Here is a 24,248-nt window from a genome sequence, read left to right on the forward strand (position 1 = left end):
TAGCCTAATATATGTGGATATTGAACTAGCATCAAGTTGTATGAGTGATAATATCATAGTATTATGTGGGAAGTAATTGTTCCTTTGCTCCTTGTAAGAGAGTGAGGTTTTGAATTGAGTGTGAACAAAAGGAAGAGGAGGAGGGAGGAGCAGAAGGCCTGAGCTTGGTCTCTACTGATATAACCTCATATCATGCTTTAATTCCAGTCAGTAACTCAGCACCATACAGCCACTTGCTCACCTCCTCTTTCTCCTTGTCTGGATGAGATGGGGAGGAGAACCAAAACAGTGTAAACCCCATGGGTTAAGGTAAAAACAGTCCCATAACCAAGGTATAACACAGACCACTGCTGCTACCACCATTAATAATAAAGGTAAGGGAAATAACAAGGGGAGAGAATATAAAACATAAATGGGAGAGAGAAAAGAACAATAAACCCAAGTGATGCCCAGTACAATTGCTCAGCAAGTGCCAACTGATATCCAGCCTGACCCCAGCAGTGACCTGGGCCTTCTGGGTGACTCCCCCCAGTTTCTATACTGGGCATGATGTGCTGTGATATGGAATATACCCCTTAGGGTAGTTTGGGTCAGGTGTGCTGCTTCCTCCCCACTTCCTGTGCCCCTCTTCACTGAGACTGGAAGCATGAGACTGACAAGTCCTTGACTGGAGTCATCATTACTTAGCAACAACTGAAACCATTGGTGTTATATCAGCATTGTTCTCAGACTACAGCCGAAGCACAGCACTGCACCAGCTACTAAGAAGGAGAAAAACAACTGTTCCAGCTGAACCCAGGCCACCTCATTAGGACATTATATGGTCTTTGCTAAAGGTCATGAGAAGCTGTAAACTGAAAAGGAAATGAACGTGCTGCCATTATTACAGTGGGATTGTCTGATGCAGTTTGGTTTGGTTTTGTTTCTATTTTTATTGATGTGACACACAAGCTCTTCAAGCCAAAGGCTGTCTTTTGTAATGCTTACTTTTAGCCTGATACAGTGGGATATCTCTCCATTGCTCAGCTAAAGATTCTGAAGCAATCCGAATAACTATAGATAATAACAGAGTAACATGAGGAGTAAACTGCTGTCAATGTCACTGTTATGTGAACTGCTTAATAATCTCTGAGCATGCGAGTGTTAAGTATCATTAACATTAAACATGGCTGTTGTTCCTCCTCACCTAACATCTTATTCGTTATTGCCATTGTAACAAAAGCTTTTCTTGTCCTTATTTCTCTCCCAGGCTCAAAATGCCCAACAGCTCCATGAGAGGATCCAGTCTTCGAGCATGGATGCGAAGTTAGAAGCACTGAAGGACTTGGCCAACTACTCACGGGATGTGACGTTTGCCCAAGAATTCATAAACCTCGATGGGATTTCCCTGCTAACACAGATGGTTGAGAGTGGCACAGAGTGAGTATTCTGCTTCAACTGCTTTTATAGTGGGTGCTTTGGTGCTCGCTCCTTGAGTGCCTGAAGCGTTTCTGTGTACAGCATCTAAGGTTATATAGAATAAAACATCTGAAGGGTTCTGAGCTGCCAGGGTAACGTATCCATCATCAATGAGGGTATTTTTAATGTCCCCTAACAATAACCTCATGGGGATGGGGATTGAGTGAAGTAGGAAGTCGGGAGTACCCTCTGTGCCTTAAAGTTCTGGGAAGCCCATGGTCCTAATTTCTTTTCTACCTATTGGAATTTAGGTAAATCACTGATAATATATTTAAAGGCTGATGTTTAAGTGTTGTCATCTGAAATCTGTGGTTTAAATGTCACGTTACTGAGAACACGTAAAGCAGAAACCCAGTGCTCGCTTTATTTCTTCCTTTATTGTTTGAATTCTGGCTGGGATCTCTTGAATAACAGGGGCTTTTTGACACGAGCTTGAAAGCTGGCCTGTGAACATACGTTCTTTACCAGAGCATCTTACCAGCTTTCCCCATTGGTGAGAAGATCAGGACTAATAGTTGTGTCAATTGGTTTAATGTGGGGGGTACTACAGAAAACGTCAACTGCATTGGTGTGCTATTCAGCTGTATTCTAGCAGTTACTGTTTCATGTTTTTGCTTTCAAGTAAGAGGTTTAGTGCTCTGCAGTCAGTGTCAGGCTCTGCTGCACATGAAGATACCAGTAATACCCCCCCTTTCCTGAGTGAAGGAATATGCTCTGAAAGCAGCTTCTTTTTCATTGGGGATGTTCAGTTTTGTGGACCAGCCTTCAGAAGTAAATGACTGAAACCAGTCCAAATCCCCTCACAAATGTGCTCATGTTCCCTTGGGTTCGGAGCAGTAAACAGCATTAGGGAGTAAGGCAGAAGTGGTGAATGGACTTTGGGATGAAGCACAAGTTGTCTCTGGTGGTCCCAGTCAGGATGTACTGGGGATTTTCCACAGAAGAATTATGTGCTTCTTAGAATCCAGTAGTCCCTAGAATGGGAAATATGAAAGCACACTCACTCACCCCTGCCTGTTCTGGGGCTGTGCTTTACTGGACATTGAATCCCTGTTGCCAAACACCAGCTCCATACTGGGTTTTCCAATAGTTCATGGTTTTGTCTCCCGTTTTGGGGTGATGGTCTTAATTGCTTACAGTACTGTGGTCTGTGGCACAAACCACTTAAAAACCAACCAACAATGCATGCTTCTGGTTATCAAGTTTGTCAGCTCTTCTTATATTCATAGAAGAGGTGTTGTTTACAGACCAGATTTAATGCCCAAGACAGGTTTAAGTTGCTGTAAGTGTATGCACACAGTTACTGTACTAATGAAAAGAATATACTGGATGGGCAGGCTCACATGTGCCTCTGCAGATCAGAACGGAAGCAAATTGAAAGTCATAGCCTCTGTGGTTTATTTCCTCATGACTTTATTGAAGTTGAATGGTTTAACTTCACTGTAGAAGGTATTTAAACCTTTACTTTACACTTGACTTCCTATTGGAACAGACAGGAAACATTCGCATTCTTTATGAGCATTTCTTCTAGCTGCAGTGAGGCTGAAGCAAGTGCCCTCCTCACCCTTCAGATGTGTTAGCACTGCTAGGCTGTAGCTGTGGAGTGGGCCAAGCTGTAGCAGACTGGTCTAAGTTAAAAATAGCTATATGGGAGGGATGCTGCTTCAGCCAGCGCTGCTGTTGAAAGGGCTGCTCAGCAAATTACACCCTAGTAGTAATTCCTGGTTGAGGGTATAACGTTTCAAACCACACAGCAGCCTTGTAGACTGGACATCCGAGCAGAGCCTGTTCCTTTGGCTTGGTTAATGGTAGTGTTTTCAAGTAGCTCACATTCAGAGGGATTCAGAGGGATGACTGAGCCACAATCCGAGGGCAGTTGTGTTGTGAGATAGTGTGAGAGTGGTTGTTTCTGCTCTCATACTGCAAGCCCAGCGATGGCACTGATGTATCCTGCACCAAGGCTGAGTGATGCCTCTGTTCACGGTGTGGTGCAGCTGTGTCAGAGACTGATGAGTTCTGTTAATTCAAGCTTTATTCCCTGTTTCCCCCAAAGGGGCAGACAGTGCTCATTAAAAGCTCCGTCGTACCCAGTGTAAGGTTGCTTTGAGGTTTTCTTTGCACGTGGAACTCGTATTAGGGCAGCTCTTAAGGTATAATTTGAGGGTGTAATTAAGCTTTAGTGGGCAGCCTCTGGAAAGCAAGATTCCAGCTTTTCTGTAGCTTTAACTGAGGAAGAGGCTGATGTGTTATTTATAGTTGGCTGTATTTGTTGTGCTACTCACTCATTATTCCAGTGAAACTGATGACTGTGAAAGTCCAGTGACCAGAGACAGGGAATGTGCATTCCTGGGTTTGTAGTTACCTCTGCTTCATTCCTGCTGGTGATGAATAGACGTAGACATAGAAAAAGTTGTCAGGAATGGCGTTTCCTAGTTAGTTTTCCATATGTTACATTCCTGAATGTTGAGGAAAATGAGGATGTGTTGGGGAATAGCCTTCCCAGTTTCTTGCCATTGATATAGCTTCGAAAAGAATAAATTAAAAGGGTTTTTTGCTTGATTTTTGTGTATATTTTCAAAAGTGGGTTTAATGCTGTGTGTAGTTACCACAATTTGGGCCACATTTGGAGTTCCTGCTGCTTACAGCACATGATCTGTAGACCTGATGTGTGCTGGGACTAAGCCATGGGGATTGGTGGTCAGCAGATTGTAGGGTGCACGGGGCCCTTGTGAAGCTGAGAGTGCCTCTTGTCAATCCTAATGCCTTTGTGTCAGCAGAGATGCTCCATGGCTTAGAAGCTCTCCACATATATCTCAGTCCTCCTGCTGGAGATGGCTCATTTTTGTTTTTCCTTGAGGCTTGTTCCAGCTTCCAGTGCATGCTGAGCCTCTTATTAACTGAAGGGGAAAAGGGAGAGGGGAAAAACACTGGTTTTAGGTTTATTTTCATGGTTTGGTTGGCCTATAAATTGTAGCAGTGACTGCAAGACAAGTTAGGTCATGAAGAACAAGTAAATGCTGGTCCCACTTTATTATTATCTGTGATATCCAAATGTTGCTCAGACTGTGCATCTGTACCACTAAAGAGGGGTGTACGTGTGCACACACAGTTATCTTCCTTTCAGAGAGATTCTTGTCTGAAGCCCGGTTTGTGCCTAGCTCAGGGGAGCTGAATGTGTGTACAGGCAGTGTACAAGGGAACTGTAAGGTTATGCTGCTTTTGCTCCCCAGCCCTGACTGCAGGGTCCTAAACAGAAGAGGAGAGCAGTGCTAGGAGGTCCTAGTTACCATAATGGTTGATGAAGAGATATATACAGGAACCAGACTGGAAGAAATGATCGTGTTTCTTTGCTACCTCATCTGATGTAATGTAGTTTGTTCTGTCAGAGCTGTACTCAATAGTGTAGCCCAGAATTAATGTTTCAGAAAGCCGGGGGTGAATGGATACTCTTCTGATGTAGCAGAAGACACCCTTATCTTCCCTAATAAAGTGAGAAAAGGAGAATAAGTCAGAAGTCATAAGTATTGATTGAAGAGTTAATAAAAGGAATCTATTTTTGGCATTACCAGTATTACTATTATTAATAATAATAATAATCATTATCATCTTATGACTGTGAGGAAAAGAAGGAGGAATTCCTATGCAGAGTTCTCAGTGTTTTACTAGTGTTATCATGGTCTCTATCTATTGTCATTTGGCTGAAATAGCACACGGGTTTTTGCCAAAGAAATAACACAGTGCTAAGCCTGTCCTGACAGTAACCAGAATTGGTTCTGCTGCTGTGGAGAAGCTGAATTCTTCAGCAGTCTGCTTCATCTTCTTCCATTGAACAGGGGCAGTCGCAGACTTGGCTGCTGTGCAGCTGGAAGTCTCTGAGATGGCAATTGTGCACGCTGTAAGGTCAGACTGTATTGTTCAGTGACATTCCAGCTCCTGGCTTGTCTTGCAGAGATAATACTGTATATTAGCCCAGTGGAAAACTGAAGACAGATAGGTTTGGAGCTAGTCTGACTTTAACACACTGTTCGTTCTGGACAGTTGCTCACATACCTGCTAATGGCATTTTCCATCCCAGACTGATGAGTATTTCAGTCGTGCTGTCAAAACACTTAAGCAGCCCTTGCTCACATCCACTTGTTCCTGTTTGCTTCATCTGAGGAGTTCTGCCAGTTTTGTTTCCAGCAAGTGGGACTGGAAAACTGATGGAGATGATTAAAAGTGATGATAAAGGCTACTTTTAATGCAGTATTCCATAACCCAGTTCAGTTTCCTTGATGGAGCTCACAGTGTTGCCCCAGAAAACAGTTGTGTAAGCACAGCTCACTGGAAAATGCATTTTCAGGAGGTATGAGCAGTGCTAAGCGGGTATGTCTTTGCTTTTACATAGAGAATTCCTGGCTGTGCAGTGCCTGCTTCCCTCTCTTGGTCATCTTCAGTGCTCATCTGACTGCTCAATGATCCAGCTCAGGTTGCTAATCCAGCAGGAATGAAGGCAGGTGATGCAGGAAGGACAGTGATTTGTACTTTGACAGTGTTGGGCTGTTAGGCTCCACCATTCCTGTGAAGCTTCACTTGGCAGCACAGGTTACTTAAGCTGACACTGCTGCCAGCATCGATTCTTGTCCAGCTGGGGTTTTAGGCAATCCTCATTTCTTAGTGCTTGTGGAATGTTGGGAGAGGTGACTGCTGTCTGTGCGGAAAAACCCAGCAGAGGCTGTAAAATCAGGTCATCTTCCATAGCAATGGGGCGATGGCAAGGACAAGAGAATGGGAAAGGGCTGCAGCCCCATCTCAGTGCAGCTCCCATAGAGGAAGAAGGTGGAGTGGATTTTCTTTGTGGGGGGTGGCATTTTGGTTTGGTTTTCTCCATTTTGGGTTTGTTTCCCCCCCGGTTTTCAGGCTTGGATTCCACCCTCCCTCTCAGCACACACCAGTCCAGTTTCTGGTGTATCCTGTGCACAGCAAACGCTGTGGGTTAGATAAAAGGTTAACAGGTTGTTCATTCATCATCCCATCAGTTTTTCTCTGGAGTGATTCAGAGGAAACTCCATGAACAAACTCGCCCATAGTTTCAAGCTGACAAGCAGGTATTCTGTATTGCTGCACTGGGAGACATGGGGGAGAGCTCCTCCTAATGTGTGTCCGCTGTTGCTATACACGGCATCCCCATATGGTCACTGGGAATATTATATCCTTTTCCATTACAAAGCCATCAAACTTAACATTACTTAACTGATGACATTTTGTGTGTTTGTGCCTCCTTGTGTGAAGAGGAGGAAGGTTGTACAGTATCTTCCACCTTTGCTGATGATGGTATCTTTGCTGAAGATGAGGATCTTCCACCTTTGCCTTTCCAGGACCACAGTTTAAACAGTGCAGTCTCAGAAGCCTTGGTTGCAGTGAGGTGGTGCGACTGCTTTAACTCCAGTGGGTCCACTACAGGACAACATTTGAGTTGCCTTGCTGTGCACTATGTGTTGCCCCAGCTGTGGTTTAGATTTGGGGGATCTTTGGTGCTTGTACCGTCATTTTTGCACAAGAAACAACATGTGATGCCCTAGATTGCTGCTCTTATCTGTTGCTTTGGAAAGTGTGATATTAGTACAAAATGTTTGGTCTAATAGGATGGTTATCTTTCCCCTCAAGTCAGTTTGCTGTCTGTGTGTTGCTTCACCAGAAAGCCTTAGACTGTTCAGTTATTGCTCTATATTAGTCTAAATTTGTGTTTTCTTTTGCACTGGACATGGTCTGATCTCCAGGTAACTGATTGCCAGTTAATTTAGGATGGATAAGAGCTGTGTAAATGTTAAGAGAGCTGCTGCCTAAATGTTTTGTTCCAGGACTCAGATGTTTGTTCTTTAAATCCCTGGGCTCAGTCAAGGAGAAAATGCACCTGATTGTAAGCCTGTTGTGAAAGATCTCTGCAAAGCTGAGCCTGCCCTTTGAAGCTCTCCCAGCTTGTGACCATCACACTTGTTTGTCAGGCAGACAAAACACAGGCTCCATGTCTACTTCCTGCTTTGCAAAGCAAGCACCTGGGTGCAAAGCAGATGTTAAGGCTATGAAGCTTTGCTGGCATGTGCTGTAGAAGGTTGCTTGTATCCATGTACATCTGGGAGATGACAAAACCCATTTGTGGTGTGTTCTTGTTATGGTTTAGCAGGGTGCCACAGTATGGAATGCTCCTTTCGCAGGCATGGCTTTCTGCTGAAGTTGGGATGTGCTGCAGTGGGAAATGCTCCGAACAGCAGGTTGAGGGTAATTTTCTCCCCTTTTCAAGGCACTCATTGGGATGCTTTTTGTGCGCTCATTACTGTGGCTGCACAGATAGATGTTGTAGCATGAAAGACCTAAAGCCATGAAATCTTAAGAACAAAATGTCACTTTTCTAATCTGAGCTAGGCTGTAGCCCAGTGTGTGCTTGGGTACATGGTAAACTGTGCCATCATTATCTCCAGCCAGGAGTACTGCACACACAGCTGGCAGTGAAGGATTTCAAACCACTGTGATGCTCCTCCTGTGTTTCCTCCTCTGATGGTTACAAGCAAACCCCAAAGCTGCCCTCCCTGAGACTGCTTCTTGAAAAGAGTCTGTAAACAGACACTGGATAAGGCACACCATGACTTGCGTGTGAACAGCATAGGAAATGCAAGGTGGGAGTTACTGCTGTAGTAAAAGAGGGGGTGGTGGTGAAAATGTCAGTTCTAGGTGAGAAGGGGACAGGGAGGAAGGAGGAGGACCCCTTAAAGCATCCTTTTGAATGGTGGGCTGCCCAGCCTGGAGCTGCAGCCAGCCCTCTGAACTACAGCTGTGAACCAGCTCTAGGAGACACAAGTGGTTAAGTAGGAGATGGATATATTTATCTTTTGTTTGCTTGTTTGTTTAAGTGGTGGTCTAAAAAGAAGGTATTTCTCTTTGATGCCATTTTCACTGTTGCTAGTCTCTTTCTTCAGCTTGCTTTGTAGTGTAATCAGTTCTGAAGCTAGTTATTAGCTGAAGGACGACTTGCAAATTGTGATAGTGGGTTACAGCACCTTGGGTCTGGGCATGTCCATCACTGTGTGAGTTTTAAGAGCAAAAGAGCCAGAGGTACAACCACACATTCTGCTGGCAGAGACTGACATACTGTATGAATGTGACATGGAGCGGGTGCAAGACAGTTTTGAGCTGCTGTGTAAATGCAACTCTGTGGTTAGAAACCCAAGGGAAGTTCTTAGCTTCCCTTTGAAGAAAACCTGTCCCTGACTTCAGAAGGTCAGGATTCTGGTCTGTGTTAGTCTTAGCTGCACAACAGCTTTCAGCCATGCTGACAACTGTGACATCAGTATTAATGGTGGACACTGGAAGTAAATAGAAGCTTTTTAGGCAACAGACTACATATTATAGCATAGAGACAGAAAATGCTTAACCTGTAAGCCTGTATTGCTTAACATGTAAACCTTTATTACTTAACATGTCAACCTTTATTACTTTGTACCAAAGACTTCTCTTACTTACCTGATTTAGGATGCCTGGGCAAGCTTTAAGGGTCAAGAGAAGCAGGTTATAGAGAAATCTGATGTATTTCACCTGTCAGCTGTTCCTTCACTTCCTCCTTTTTCCTCACAGAAGTTCACACAAGTGTTCTGAGCAAATACATGTAATTCATGTTGAATGTTGTTTAGCAGTGACTGAGCAGTTTCTGTTCACAGCAACCTGTTAGTGATCCACTGCCTCCTATTGCGTGGCTGTGTGTGCACTATGTGAATGGGGTACGGGTGTGTGGCTGCAGAGGTGAAGAGGGGATGGGTGTTTCAGAGCGTGTTTCTCACCTGCAAGTTTTACTTTTGCAGACGCTATCAGAAATTGCAGAAGATAATGAAGCCCTGGTAAGAACCCGCTCAGCCCCTCACCTTGCGCACTGCCTCCTCTGTTGCATGACCGGGTTCAGACCCTCTCACTAATCTTGATGCAGCTCTGCTTACTCATTCAGCGACTCTTGACCTTCTCTGTTTTCTGCTCTTTGATGCCTGATGAGGTTTGCTTTGCTTGTGGAATGAGTGCTTCACTGCTGTAACTCCTGCAGGGCTGCTGCTGTGTCCCAAGTCAGGCTTTTCCTTTGGTTTCTGTGTTAATTGGAGCAAACAAAAGGTTTCCCACCTTCCCTAATCCCCCCCTTTAAATTTGTCTGGCTCACATGGCTGATAGCAGGCAGTTCTGATTGTCCATGGTAGTGAGATGAAAGTACAGCTCACTGTGCCAGTCTGAATTCCTGTTGCTCGCTGGTCCCAGGTGATGCCAGCTGTTGCAGATAACTGCATAAAGGCAAACAGTGCTATAGTAAAGGGCCTCATATCAGGAAGTTCTGAAGCATGCTTATTTCCTTGGGGATGGTTTTGAATCACCTTGGAATTGATCTTCTGTGTGCTTCAAGTCAAGCACAGGCTTTGATAAATTGGGATCCCAAGAGATGCTCCATTGGGATCCCAAGAGATGCTCCACCCTAACCCTAACCCAATCCATCTTGATTGGCTTGGAAGCCTGACATCTCAAGTATAGCTAAAACCCAAGGAAGCCAAGGGGTAATTAATCAGCTAACCACAGATCTGTCACTTAGAGCTTGATGGAGTTTCTCACACAGGAAATGCCACTTCCCATCTGAATCCATGCTAAATCATACATTCACAAAGTACAAACCAAGTTCTGAGACATTTCATTTTAAACCTAATCAATAAATTTGTAAGAATAGATTTGGCAGCAGACTTGAATCTTTCTGTTCCTTTTGCTTTCTCAACCTGGTACAAAGTAACTTGTTTCATAATAGAAAAGTTCAGATTCTGAGGAAAATGGTTAAAACGGTATGAGGCCATCAGAATCCTTGGCAGCATCTCTTCTGCTGAGAAAAGGTAGCTCCTGTGCATTTGGATGGTGCGGTTTTCCTCTGCCGTGGAAATAGTTCTGTGTGGACAGATAGTTCTACTCCTTCGGCATCTCTGTCCTTCCCAATTCTGTTATCCTCAGGCTTCTCTATGTTAAATTCTGTGATTGCTCTCAAGACAGCACTAAAGTACTGGCTCAGAGCTGGATTGCACCCTAGGTTTAGGACCCGATCATACTGATGTGCTGCATTAACTATTTCTTTACACAGTTTAGTTTTGGTTACTTGTGGGAACAAGGCATTACCCACTTGAACAGGATTCTTACTCATCAGTGTAGGTCTAGCATATCAATGGATACAGTAGTAAAGTGTATGTGACTGAAGTTTATTCTAACTTTGGAAGTTGAATCCTGCTGGTTTGCATTGGGGCACATAGGTTGATAGTTTGATTTCCATCAATAGTACATGAAAATATACGTTCAAATAACAGACTCTTGAGTTTGGGACCTGTACTAAAAGGTGTATCAGAGCCATTGGTCAGGATGCAAAGCCAAGAGTCCTGGAAGCTGGCCTGTTTGCACACTTTGAAAGTGAAATATATGCACTAGTGCGCTGTGAGTGTGCTTATTGAACACCCAGACTATTTCTCACCCATGTATTAATGGGAAGAGGTCGGATGAAACAAGAACTACTATAAAACCCCTCAGAACCTATACAGAACTAAACTAAGCTTTAAAATCTTGCAGGCTCCACCTGCTGTCTTGACTGTAGAAACCTAAAGAAACCAAATGGTAGCAGCAGCCACCAATTGCTTTCAATGCACAGGATGCTGTATTTCATCAAGCGGCCAGTATTGTGTTTTAGCTTGCACCTGACTTAGTTAAAACCCGGTTTTCACAGAGAGCCCTTGTTTAATGGCTTCCTCCACTGAAGAAAGTTCCTCTAAATGGTTTCTTTTCCTCTGCCCTGTCAGTTTTAGGGGTTCCTGAGTTGTTTCAGGGTTTTATTTATTCCATGTTGGTTAATACTTGGCTGAAACAAAATGAAGAAGTCCCATGAAATGCCCTTCGCATTGCAGACCCAAGCTGCAGTCAGACCAAGCTGACTGGAGAGTGATGTTTTCCCTGCTTAGTTAGTTGTTCCTGGTCTTTTAAGAGAAGCTGGTCCATTTAAGGAAATTACCATGAAATGAGCAAAACCAGGAGCTTAAAAGGTGGAGAATAAAGGAAAAGGTAATTTTAATCACATCTTCATGAAGAAACAGTGTATAGTATTTCCTCTGGGCTAGTCTCCCATGCAGACAAATGCTTAATGTACCTTACAGTGGATTTAGTCATACTCCATAATAAGAGTATCCGGATTTATGCAAGAGTAGTTTCAGTTCTGTTTAAAATGTGCAGCTTGTTTTGTTTAATCAGAGTTCATTTTGGAGGTCAGGGAAGCCCCAAGACTGGGCACGAAGGTATTCCAGGTTTTTGGAATGCAGGGGGTTTGAAATCACTTGTAATGAACGGGGTGAAACTGCACCGCAAGGAAGTATTTCAGTGGTGCTTGGCATGAGAGAAGCAATACATGAATCTGTGTCACAGTGTGGCAGTTAAGCACATTTCCTGTCATCATGAGATGATGGGGCAGCCACCCCACAGGTTGTTCAGTCCTTTTCAGCTGTACTGAGCACCAAGGAGGTGCAAATTGCTCCTAGGTTTGATTTGATGGTGGCTTAGCTTCACCCTTGGAAAGGTGACAAGAAACAAGGCAGTGCAGAAGCAATGGAGAGGAGCCATAGCGATAAAAAGGTGCTTGCTGAGCATCCTGCTACATCATCAGTCTTCATTTCAGACTTGGGTTCTTGCCCCCATGGCTTTTCCAGAGCTCTTGTCCTGTGCTGATTAGATACATTCTGCTGCCCTGATTAAATTTATTCATGGCCATTTATCCTTGACAACTCCATCTTAAAACGCTGGGTTTTACCCTTTGATGTTGGCCTCAATGATGTCAGGCCTTTCAGCTGCCCTGTACTGGGCTGTGAGCACAGTTGCTGCATGATAAGAGAGTTAACTGCTTCCTTAACTACTGCATCTGCTGCCAGGCTAGAATCCTTGTTACCTCTTGCCCATTCCCTTCTGCAGCCTTCCTTAGGCACAATTAGAGATCAGCTTTGGTTCTGTTTTGACAGTGAAAAATGGTTTGTTTTGAAGATGTACTGTCCTTGGCTTCCAGTCCTAATGGGCTGGTGGCTGTATCCTGGTTGTGACAGACAAGCAGCAGCTAATTTCCAAGTTCTCTTATGCAGCTTCTGTCATATAAAACATGTGAGACAGTCCACTTAGCTTTATACGGGCTTTAATTTTGTTATGACAGCTGAGCCTAATTAATCTTGATTTAAAGAATCATTTAAACAGGCAAATATCTTTCAATAGTAGTAAAATACTCTTTTTGGTATAAACATGGAGAGAGGTTTTTGGTTTTTTTCTTTGTTTTCCCCCCAAATCATCTAGGGGATTTAAGTGCTCAAGTGCCATTAATGTGTTTTGATAAGAAACCCAAATTGCTTTAGGCATCTTTCCAAATACCAGACATAGCTGTATACATACGCATGTACATGTACACCTGAGGATTGCTTACCACACATGATACAAAGAGGGTTTATGATGTGGAAATGGTACTAGGAAGGCAAGTGAGAGGCTGGTGAGTAGGTTCCCTATGGAGTCCATGGCGAAGAGCCAGAGCCCTGCAGTATGCAGGAGGGGTTGTGCAAGGAGCTTGCCCCAGAGCATAGATCATTAGAATGTCAGTGGTGGTGATAGGAAACTGCAATTACACAGGGCATCTCTCTGGTCACTGCCGGAGCAGCATGGGTTTGGTGCTTACGGAGCTGCCACGCTTTGTGCCATGCATTAGACCAAAAAGGTTTGCTGAAGAGCGAGGCCACATTCCTTTTGCCATTTATTGACTGAAACACTGAGATTGGGGTCAGTCAGCTCCTACTGGGTGTTTTCCAGGATTCTCACTTTGATGAGCAAGCTTTGATTCCCTTGGAACTTCTAATGCCTGTTCTGTCTGCTGTTCCCAATAGCTTGAATGTGTGTGTCTGTCTTGAAATAGGTTGTTTGGCAGTCTGTTTCTACCTATCTGCTTGTGTTTAACCACTGAACAATGAATCAACGCTGCTCCCTTCCCCCTCCAGATACCTTAATCCTTATCTTGCTCTAGTTACCCTGGAGATTGCTTTCATTTCTGGCTGTGCTATTCCTGATGCTTATCCCTTAAGCCTGGCTTTTGACTTTTGCAGTGCCACTTAGTGTATACACGTGTGTGCAGGCGCATGTGTATAGCTGTGCATTATGAAGTACATGCTGTGTCTCTGTATGTAGCGCTGCAGAATGTATAGGGTTGGAGTATTCCTTCCTGCTTGAATAGTCCCAGTGCTGCACCTACCTCTTTGCTCAGTGGTTTGAAGCAGTGTCACTGGAGGGACACCTGGTGGGGTGTCTGATGCTTTCACCTCCCGCATCCCCAGTTGTCCTGTCATTGTCACATCTACCGAGACAAGTTTATGTGTTAATAGCAAAGGTTTTCAGGTTCCCAGCTGGATTAATGGGCAGGATTAACCAGGCATTTTAATGAGAAGAATACATGAGACTGTTGAGTTCAGGTTAGTTTAATTCCTTTGCATTCCAGCCACTGCTGAAGGTGAATATCTATATGCAGGTTTAATATGGTCTCCAAACTATACCCACTGTTAGTGGGGATTAGCTTTCATGTACAGTTAGTTTATAGCAGAGTAGTTATGTGCTAAATACAGGTTAATTGAGTACACTTTTAAACAATATGGGAGGAGATCTAGGGGAGATAAAGCATCTGCTTAGTTTCATGCTGGGCCAGATATTTTTATCTGCTTTTCAACCTGTATGACCTAGCTTTTTGTATATTTTTGTATCTTTTTGTATACTTTTTGTAATTTTTTTGTATCTTTTTAGTACCTTTCTTCTTAGCATCTCCTTTAGTCCAGCTTCTTAAAATACCAGGATTTATTGGGAAGTATTCTGCCACGGAGATGCATGAGCATTGGGTACAAGTTCTTAGAAGGAAGCCTTTCCTATGGGTGCTGTTTGATTTATTTGTTCATAAATAAGCATTGTATGCAGAAGAAATGGAGTGGGGAAAACGGCAGGACCAGAGCTCATTAAATTTCCTGCAGGGTGTTATTGTCGTCTTGTTATGAAATCCTTGGTTAGCTGGAATGCGAATGATGACAGTTAAAGTCTAATTCAATTCTTAACAGACTATTGCAGCATTAAAAGCCAAGCGAACAGAAGCACCTCCCCAAACAGCCCCAAACCTTTCCATAGCCTGTATTTGCTGAACAGAACATGAACAAGTGATTCCTTGCAGCATTACCATGTGGGTTTTAAAGACACTTTATTTTTTATAAGGAAATGGTGTTTTTCTTGCTCTCTGGTGGCATTTTTAGTGGAGAGCATCTGTGGAGTTCTGATGAATAAGAGCTCCTTTCTTAAATGAAGGTGCTGCTAAAGGCTGTGTCTTACCCTCAGACATCCCTAAAAGACAGATGATACCAAATCCAGTGAAGTGGCTATTGGAGCTGCTACATGGAAACTGGTTTTCTGCCTTATTCCCCTGACCTGCTGCAAATGTCTCCCATCTGAGTGGATCTTCACTTACTTGTGCAGGTTGGTGCGGGACACTAGGAGAGCAAAGCACAGAATCAGGATTACCAAACACCAAATTGCTTAACAAGTACTGGACTCAGGTTTTCAGCACATGGAGCATTGCAGTTCCAGTCTGAGTTTTATCTTTTTATTAGGTGAGCTGTTGTATTCAAATCACTGGGACTATTCATGCTCTTTGATGACACAGACAGGTGCCCTGGTTATATATAGAGAACTTCAGCTGATCTTTAAAAGCTGGTTTTCAACCTGGGAGATTCCTATTCAGGTTAGAGCGCGTCATTTGTGTTGAGTCTAAGCCTGCTTTGAGTTCAGTTGAGTTCATGCAAAGATGCCCAGAATCTTAAGTTTCCAGGTGTAAAATGCAGTGCAGTGGCCTAAACAATTGGAACTGTGTGTTTGGATAAGCTTTGAAAGTTGCTTGACACTGTTGCCATAGGCAAACAAAAGGAGATGCATCTTTAGGTTCAAGGAATATAGTTTATATAGTTTATAGTCTTAAAAATGTATTTGTTGCCTTACAAAAGAAGGCACAAACAGTCCCCTTTCTGCCAATCTGCTTGATGCAGAGGTACCAAACTGCGGCCCCTCTGTATGAGCTTCAGTTAGGAACATTTCCATAAGCTGCTAAGCAAACCTCACTTCTTCCATTAGCTCTAAACTGCTGAACCTGTGCGAGAAGTTGAATTTAGACTCTGATTTCCTTGGGCATTGCATGCAGTGTTCCTCTTCTCTTAGCAAAGTGCGTTCTTGCAGGTGACTGTTCTTGGTGTCCATGCTAAACTGGTTTGGAGACTGTTGCACGGCCTCTCTTGCTCTTCTGCTACCTCTTAGTCTGTGATTGGCTTCATTTTCCTGCCTTTCTGAAAGCTTCCTGCTGCTTTATTCCCTCGGTCATTGCCCTGCTGCACTACTGGTAAATGTTATCCTGACTCCTGTCTCTTGCAGCTTTGGAGATATGTTGTCCTTTACACTGACTGCCTTTGTTGAGCTGATGGATCATGGGATTGTATCGTGGGATACATTCTCTGTGGCATTCATTAAGAAGGTAAATTTGTAATGAGCTCTCTCTGTTCTGTCTCACTGTACATTTTTGAGGTGAGTCAGTGTTTTATTTCATGTTCTTTTCCCCCCCAGGTACATTATTTAGGCCATTGCCACATGGAAATATGATTCAAGTGCTGTTTCAAACCAGAAGTATTTGTAGTTGCAGGATCTGACCCAACTTCCCCAGTGATCAATGGGAGGGAAATGGGATCAACACATTACACAAGAAATAGCTTGCTCAGTTAGAGTGTGACCTCCCTGTGCAGATACTGTGCAGTTAAAGCAGAAACTAGTCTTGGTTTAATGTAAATGAAAATGAATGATGCCATCTTTGTTGAAACAAAACCAGTGCCAAAATGTTCCCTCTGGGCATATGGGAGGAAGGAAAAGGAATTGATTTACAAATTGAAATTAAGCTGCTGTCTACTGAGTTTATGCAGTTGAACTCTGCCCCACACCATGAATCTTGGAGCTGAGGTCTGTGGGTTTGAAGCAGCTCTTTCCACAGCTTGGCAACATCTGTTGTGTTAGGTGTAGGAGATGCTCGAAAGCAGCAGAAACATGGGAGTGTTTCATGGGAGTGCAAGTACAGAGATTTAACAGGATTTGTTACTGACTTAATCCTTTCCATTTAACGTGTAGGGGAATAAAAATCAACCCACACCCAAGTAGAAATGTCCTTTTGTTGCCAAAAGTGAAAGAATTAATTATGAAAAGAGCATTAGGTATTAAAGCTCAGGTTTGGTCATTAGAAATGATGGATGCCCTTTGTCAGAAAAAAACAGTGTAATTGACCTGTATTTTGGGTTCTCTTTTTACCAGTGTTTAAGTCTTAGATGATGGTGATGGTTGTTAACTTTCCATGGTGAAGAAAATAGTAGGGGTGTTTTAAAAGGACTTCTTCATATACCTTAAAGGAAAAGAGCATCATTTGAGAAAGCTTCTTATGATTTGTAAGATTCTCTCAAGACCTTTTCCTTGCATGTGACAACAAAGTTTGTTTCCAGCTGCCATAGTTTCCTGCAGGGTTTGGATGCCCAGTTCTTAGAAAATGTCTTGGTAACTGGATATCCAAATACACCATCCAAATCTGGTCCTCCCATCTTTGGTTCCTGTAAGAGGGGAAGTCGAGCCCATAGTATGGGTTGAGGTAGTTAAAAATATCTCTTAGAATGGTTTATATCATTACTGTGGGATGCAGGGTCTTGACTTTGATGAATTGTTTGCCTCTAACGTGTACTGTGCAGAAGAAGGGGGTGGCAGCAGGGAGAGCATCTCCGTGTGTCACAACTGTCCATTGGTCTTCCTGTAGTCAAGTGCAACTCCAATTCTTGGCTTGAAAATGAGATGTCTACTTTAAAGCTTTACTATGCATTAGCACTTCACAGAGAGTGGAACTTGGTCAGGTTTTTCTGGCCATCAGAATGGTGCAGACAAGTGATGTAATGAGCACAGCACTGCTCAGAGAATCCAGTCTGTTCCCTTTGTTGTTCTCCCTCTCTGGTCCTCATGGGAAAGTGCAGAGCAATGAGGTCGGTTATGTCGGGGGGGAGGTTGTGTTTCTGTGAGCTTGCATTGGTTTTATTATTAGAGTTTTGATAGATGAGTGCAGGAGTATTTGGGGATGTTGAAAGCCCTCCCTGTGTGTGGTGCTCAATAAGCAGAGAGAAGCAAATAACACAGACTGGGACTCCTGTTGCTGCTTGTCTCTTCAAGAGGGGTCTGTCTTTTCCACATCCAGAACTTCAAGTATGCTAATGGGATTTCTTTTTAATGCAGTTTTGCTCTCTCTAGAGCTGATCATGCCTTATTTATCAGGGTAGATAAGCCTGTTACTTCTGGCCAGACTTTGATACTTCAGCAAGGTGGTTATGAATATGCATAGCTTGACATGCAAGTTACCTAGTGGGTGTTTTACATGTATATTAAGTGTGGTATCTCATAGCTGTGACACAAACCAGCTTCCTACCTTGCGTTTTATGGTTAGAAGATGCTATCAAGGGTCAGAAGAATAAATTACATCTAGGGCAGCCTGTCCTAGACTGAGGTTTCAGTTATCTGTACTATTACACTTCTGCAGCCCCTGGGATGAATATGTTATATCCCAGTGAAGAGTTTACTTCACTTGAAATATCATGGGGAGGAATCCAGAATAGTTCATACATGTGTCAGGGCTTCTGAAGAGGATGGTGACAGCAGTCTGACAAGCTGGGACAGCCTGGATGTGCTGTGTTCCTGCTGCACAGCTGATCCATGGGCATCCATGGCTCCTTTGGTTTAGTGTGTGATCCGTGCAGAGTTGCTCTGTGTATGCAGTGTCCATATTTTGAGCATTCTGGACTTTTGGCAGCTTCAATAAAACCCTGGGTAACCATTAAAAGAGGCAGTGCAGTACAGTGCTGCTCAGGTATCGCTGCTTGCTTTATGCAGCACAATGTGCATCATTCACTACTGTAAGTATTGCTTTGGTTCAGGGCTTGCAGACTGCAGATACTGAAAGTCCAGAGTAGAAAAAGTCTAATACTAAGTTGCTTTTTTCCTCTATGCATGCATGGGTTGGTTCTTTATTTTCTGTAAAGTCAGTGTACTCCCTGAGCTCCATTAGATTCAGCAAAGCATGGTCCTGTTGGGATAATACAAACCAAGCAGCAGAGCAAACAGTGGTGCAGCAGTAGATTAGAAGAAACATCTGTCCCTTTTTCCTTGTCATCTGCAATCCAAGCTGCAGGAAGGGTGTTCTGCTTCCTCACTGCTATTCAAAACATCACAAGCGTGGAGCAGTTTTGCTGTCCACGTGTCAGGATTTAACTGTGAATTTTACAGGCAGCTTTTCCAAGCATAGGGCACTGCCTTTCTTCCTTCGAAGGGAAGACAATGCCAAGGCCTAAGCAGAAACAGTATAACCACATTAATGGCTTGTAGCATGAGTACTAAGAGCGCTTGGGTTTTTATGTCTTCTGGAAGGAACGCATCAAACTTGAGACAGGGCCACTGCAGTCTGTTACTTGGCTGTAAAGAGCAAATAACTGTGGTCACACAACATTCTTCTGTCTGTCTGTGCTTGCTCGGGTACTGTTCATCCTGACTGTGCTCATATCGATGCATCCAAGGAAAACCCAGGCGAGCAGCTTCCCAGGAAGCTGGGTCCATGGTAGCTGTGTCCCTGGAAGCATGGGCTTCCAGTGCCCATCTTGCTGCCCATCTGTGTTGGCTCTGCAGATGGGTGTGCAGCATGGCATTGCCACACTTCAGACACAGCAGAGTTTAATTAACATGCCATTCGTCTGTGGTGGCCTGCAGTAAAAGTGAGGGTTCTTAATGCATGAGCATGGAGCTAGTCTGGACTCTGGGCAGAGTTGTGGAACCGGTCGTGCTGATAACCGAGCATCAACAGAGCTTTTTGGGGAGAGCTTTTGGTTTTGTTGGTAACAAGAAGGGGCAGGAGGGGGGAAAATGGGTTTTGTCTAAGAGATAAATGTCAGTTTCTCTTTTGAAACATTTGCCTTGAGTCTAGCTCTTTGCTCAGAGACAGTAAATATTGTCCTTGCCTTTTCCAAAGTTTTCCTCACAAAAGAATAACACTGTTCCAGTTCTTTAGTGTTGTTTTATCATGGACATCATGTAACATTGGAGCACAGATTTTGGCACTATGAATATTGACATCAGTCTGTGGTGATTTGTGCCAGCTGAATAATCTGTGCCACTCTGTCCTGCGAAGGTATCTGCGGTGCCTGGTTGATTGCTGCCAGGTATTCACTGGTACCCGCTATGTGGACAAGACTAGTTTAGTGCCTTTGAGCCATGTCCATAGTTTTACTTCTTCTCTTTCCTCCCTTTCATGACAAGATGTCAATCCTCCATCTGTTTGCATTTGTAGATAGCGAGCTACGTGAACAAATTCGCCTCGGACATCTCTATCTTGCAACGGTCACTAGCAATCCTGGAATCGATGGTGCTCAATAGCCATGACCTGTATCAGAAGGTGGCACAGGAGATCACAATTGGGCAGCTAATCCCACATCTGCAGGGGTGAGTGTCTTCAGCTGCCACCTCATACAGTGGAATTCCCTCCTCCCACCCCAAATAAGCACAGCATTTGGAAAAAGGAGTGGTATAAAGACAGGAAACCTCCTGTACAACTCCTGTATCTGCTATATATGAGTGGCACTTTAAGGATGTGATTGATTCCACCTTTCTTGAATGCTGAATCTGGAACATCTTTCTTAATAGTGGAGGCATCCAGGACCCATTAACTAACTTGTACATGGTTAATGTTGTGTGCAAACAGTCTCTCCATTTCTACCTTCAGAAATGCAACTGGAAGATCAGTTTCTATAGCTGTGTGTACTCATGTTTTGTCTCATGTTTATCATTTTATTCCAAACAGGACAGACCAAGAAATCCAGACATACACCATTGCAGTGATCAATGCGCTCTTCCTTAAAGCACCGGATGACAAGAGGCAGGTAAGTTGTTCCTATATATCTGTAGTGTGTCATACTCATATCTGCAGTTGTCGCCAGTGTTGTGGTTTAAGCCCAGCTGGTAACTCAGAACCATGCAGCTGTTCTCTCACTCCCCCTTCTTCCTCACTTTTCCCCCTCCCCGCTCCCTGAGGGATAGGGAGGAGAATGGAAAGAATGTGACTCCCACAGGTTGAGATAAGAGCAGTCCAGTAACTAAGGTATAACACAAACCACTGCTGCTACCACCAATAATAATAATGAGAAGGGAAATAACAAGGGGATAGAATACAACCGCTCACCACCCACTGACCAACACCCAGAATGACCCCAGCAGTGATCTCAGCCCTTCTGAGTAACTGCCCCCAGTTTATATAGTGGGCATGACATACCTCTTTGGTTAGTTTGGGTCAGGTGTCCTGGCTCTGCTTCCTCCTGTCTTCCCTCCTCCCTGGCAGAGCATGAGACTCACAAAGTCCTTGGTCAAGCTAAACACCACTGAGCAGCAACTAAACCCATTGGTGTTATCAGCACTGTTCCCAGGCTGAAAGCACTGCACCAGCTACTGAGAAGGAGAAAATGACTTCTCCTACTGAACCCAGGACACCCAGTCACACTTTTCCTGCAGATAGTTCCATCTGAAACTTGTTCAGTTGCTTCATGCTGCTATATGATTTATTCTAATGGAGCTCCCTCCATCTTGCACCAATATCAGTAGGAAATAAGCATTCTTCTGTGCTTTTGTAGGTCCCTGTAACCTCACATGAACCATATTGACTGTGGCTGGCTGTAGTGTTTATTGTACTGAAGTCTTTGCCAGCACAGCTTGTAAAACCAGCTATTTTTTGGTAAACTGTTTCCCCCAGGATTTTTTAATAAAGAATGTGTTCCTTTTGGGCATGGAAACATCTTGCCATGTGAGCATTTAGTGACTTTTATAGTGGCCTATTTTAAGTTAACTTCAGTGCCAGAGATCAGCAGTCCCAAAAAGAAGTATTTTAAGATTGCTGGTTGCTGTTTAAGGAGGGTGGAATGCAGTGTGCTATGGAATAGGGAAGCTTTAGCCATGTTTATGAAGTCATTAGTCTGTGTCAAAATGTATTCAGTCATTCGTTTCTTTAACGCTTTGCTCACCAAGAACAGTGATGATAACTCCAGGGGTGGCATTCAGAGTTCACTGACTCCATTGAGACCTGCTGATCAGTTCTGACGAGGACTCTCCTTAGATGTATTTATGGGTTTAAATGCTGGAGGGTGTTTAACCAAACATCAAAGCCCTCATGGGGCATTTTTCTGTTTGGCTTCAAAAGTATTTTTAAAATGGAAAACAGAGGAAAGTAAAACTGATTTAATTAGAAAAAAAAGGCAGATTTTTTGTTCCCATTCCTCTTTTTCTTCTCCTCCAATACAGTCCTCGGTTAGGAAGGGCATAAGGCACCTAATGAATTAAAATTGGGATAAAGGTTTTCTTTCAGTTTTGGCATAAAACCAGATCAGCAGAATATAATGATCTGGTTTGGCTTGAAGCCTGATAGCTCTAACGCTTGCAGGAAACATCCTTCAGCCTTTAATAATCTATAATAACTGGCTGGAATCTGTTAGGTTTCTCTTTATGCTGTCTTCAATTATTAAACCATACATGGAAGGAGGTAGATGCCCATTAGCTTCAGGATAAGGTTAACTGGCATTGTTTACTGAATTCTGTCTGTCTAAGACAGCAAACTGAGGTGATGCAGTCTCATGTAGTTACCTGCTGGTAGATACTCCAAAGTTAAGCTTCAGCCCTCACCACTAATGGGGTTAGGAGTGAGAAACTGCACCAAACCCTGTATGACTCTTGAAGCTTTGGCCCCATCTCTGCTGCTGTCTTACGGAGACCAGCATGATGCAGAGCATTGAAATGATACTGGGAATGGTGCAAACCTTTTGGCAATTCTCTGCATTTTTGCAGCCGTGTTTGCTATGGGAAATGAGGTGGCAGTTTTGTCACATAATTGTTGTTCTCCTCTGTTACTACAATACTTTAGAAGAGGGAGCTCTGCTAAGAGCCATAGAGCTTGCTCAGAGAGGAGGTTGATTTGGATGCACTAACTGGTTTTGTGAACGCTTGTTGCTCTGATCAGGTGTTGGTCCAGTGACAAAAACCAGTATCCCCATAACAGCTTTTTAAATTACCGGTATAAGAGAGAAGTGACAATTTGATAATCCTCTCCAAAGAGCCAAATAAAAGCATTCCCTTTCTCTTGCCTGGAATGGAGACAAGGTTACCTCATATGCTTCAGCTGTCCCTCTTTTGGCAGTGACCCAGCCAGTCTGGTCCCTGTAACATGAAGTAAATGATGTGCTTGGCACTCCCCCTGCAGCTCAGCTGAGCATTTCCAGAAGTGATGGAACATCTGTATCATTCATTCTCTTGACGTTAAGTGCAGCTGAAACCTGCTCAGCCAGAAAAGGCTTAAAACTAAAGCTGAGTTTCTCTTGTCTTTGGTCCCTTCCTTATAATTCCCATGTTCTGTTGCAGCACCCCTTATGTGGTATAAAGAAAACAGTCAACACCCATGGCTGCATCCTGTCTCACAGTTAGAATTAAGCATGTGTCAGCATTGATGTGATTTGTTGTGCTGTATTATGTAAGGCTGTGACACATGAGCCCAGTTTCCAATCAATGATTTACTAATTCCAGCTGTCCCCCTGCAAACACAGAACGAAGCATATAATGGGAGCCAGCCAGGACTTTAAAACAAGACATCAAATGAGATGTTTACTTACAGTCATGTGCTCTAACTTTCACTCAGTTCATCAGCCTACAACCCAGAACTGCTTCATTATGGCAAATGCTATTTCTTGCTGATATAGCTGATGTATAGCTTATAAGTAGCACTGCTGAAACAGGAGAATAAAACATTTTAAGTCACTGTTCTCATAGGTATGGCACAAAAATATCTGCTTCTGGCTAATTTTTGTTTTTATTTCAATCTGAATCAGGAAATGGCAAACATTTTGGCACAAAAGCAGCTTCGCTCCATCATCTTAACTGTAAGTATATCAGTTTCACAAGTTACTTTTCACTAGCAGAGAGAAAGGGTGACTCCAGTTTTGGTGTTCATTGCTTTTGTCTTAATGCATTTCAGTTACACTTGTGGTTTGATCTGTTTTGAAGCCTGTAGTACACAAATAAAGGTTTGGTTGTTGAATAGATTGAAAACTGGTTGCCAGAAAGGGTGTTTTTCCAGGCAAATAAATAGTGGTTTCTTCATGAAAATATAACACTGAATACTTCTTTTTTTCAGTTCTTCAGATTATTTCGTCCTGTTATAAAGTTGCACACATTTTGTCTCCACTTGCACAAAAGAAGCTTGAAATACAGCACAGGGTGAAGCTCATGAATGTAGCATAGAAGACTTGCATCTGCTATCATGGAAAACCAGAGGGTTTTTACCTTTGACTCTAGGGTATCTACATCTGTAAGGGAACAAGGGAAAGAACTCTTTCTGTCTTATAAGATACCAGACAATGAAAACCAAACCAAACAACAACCAAACAAGCCCTTGCTCTCTCCCTCATTCCCTATCATAATTTCAGGGATCCATACAGAACCCCTCAGGATTTGTTTCAGAAGGCATGTTTCAGAAGGCATGCTTTTACCCTGCTGTGTCCATAGCAAGTGTGGTGTAAGCACATGGATGATATTCTCAGGTGTTCATTTACTATCATAACATGCTCTGGTGCCTT

The 24,248-nt window shown here is 43.3% G+C and overlaps 2 protein-coding genes across 4 annotated transcripts in view; one reads left to right on the forward strand and one right to left on the reverse strand.

Moving 5' to 3' along the window:
• Positions 1–24,248, reverse strand: part of ANLN (anillin, actin binding protein) — an 819,922-nt gene that overhangs the window by 532,446 nt on the left and 263,228 nt on the right. The gene's annotated exons all lie outside the window — the stretch shown is intronic.
• ELMO1 (engulfment and cell motility 1) overlaps positions 1–24,248 on the forward strand; it is a 247,265-nt gene that overhangs the window by 74,305 nt on the left and 148,712 nt on the right. For both annotated transcript variants that reach the window (XM_034062009.1, XM_034062008.1), the window contains exons 7-12: positions 1,250–1,419; positions 9,291–9,326; positions 15,955–16,054; positions 19,931–20,082; positions 20,441–20,519; positions 23,502–23,552. In XM_034062009.1, coding sequence (XP_033917900.1) covers positions 1,250–1,419; positions 9,291–9,326; positions 15,955–16,054; positions 19,931–20,082; positions 20,441–20,519; positions 23,502–23,552 — 588 coding nt within the window. The remainder of the gene's footprint in view (positions 1–1,249; positions 1,420–9,290; positions 9,327–15,954; positions 16,055–19,930; positions 20,083–20,440; positions 20,520–23,501; positions 23,553–24,248) is intronic.

Source organism: Melopsittacus undulatus, chromosome 1 (assembly GCF_012275295.1).
Source record: "Melopsittacus undulatus isolate bMelUnd1 chromosome 1, bMelUnd1.mat.Z, whole genome shotgun sequence".
Taxonomy (NCBI): Eukaryota; Metazoa; Chordata; class Aves; order Psittaciformes; family Psittaculidae; genus Melopsittacus; species Melopsittacus undulatus.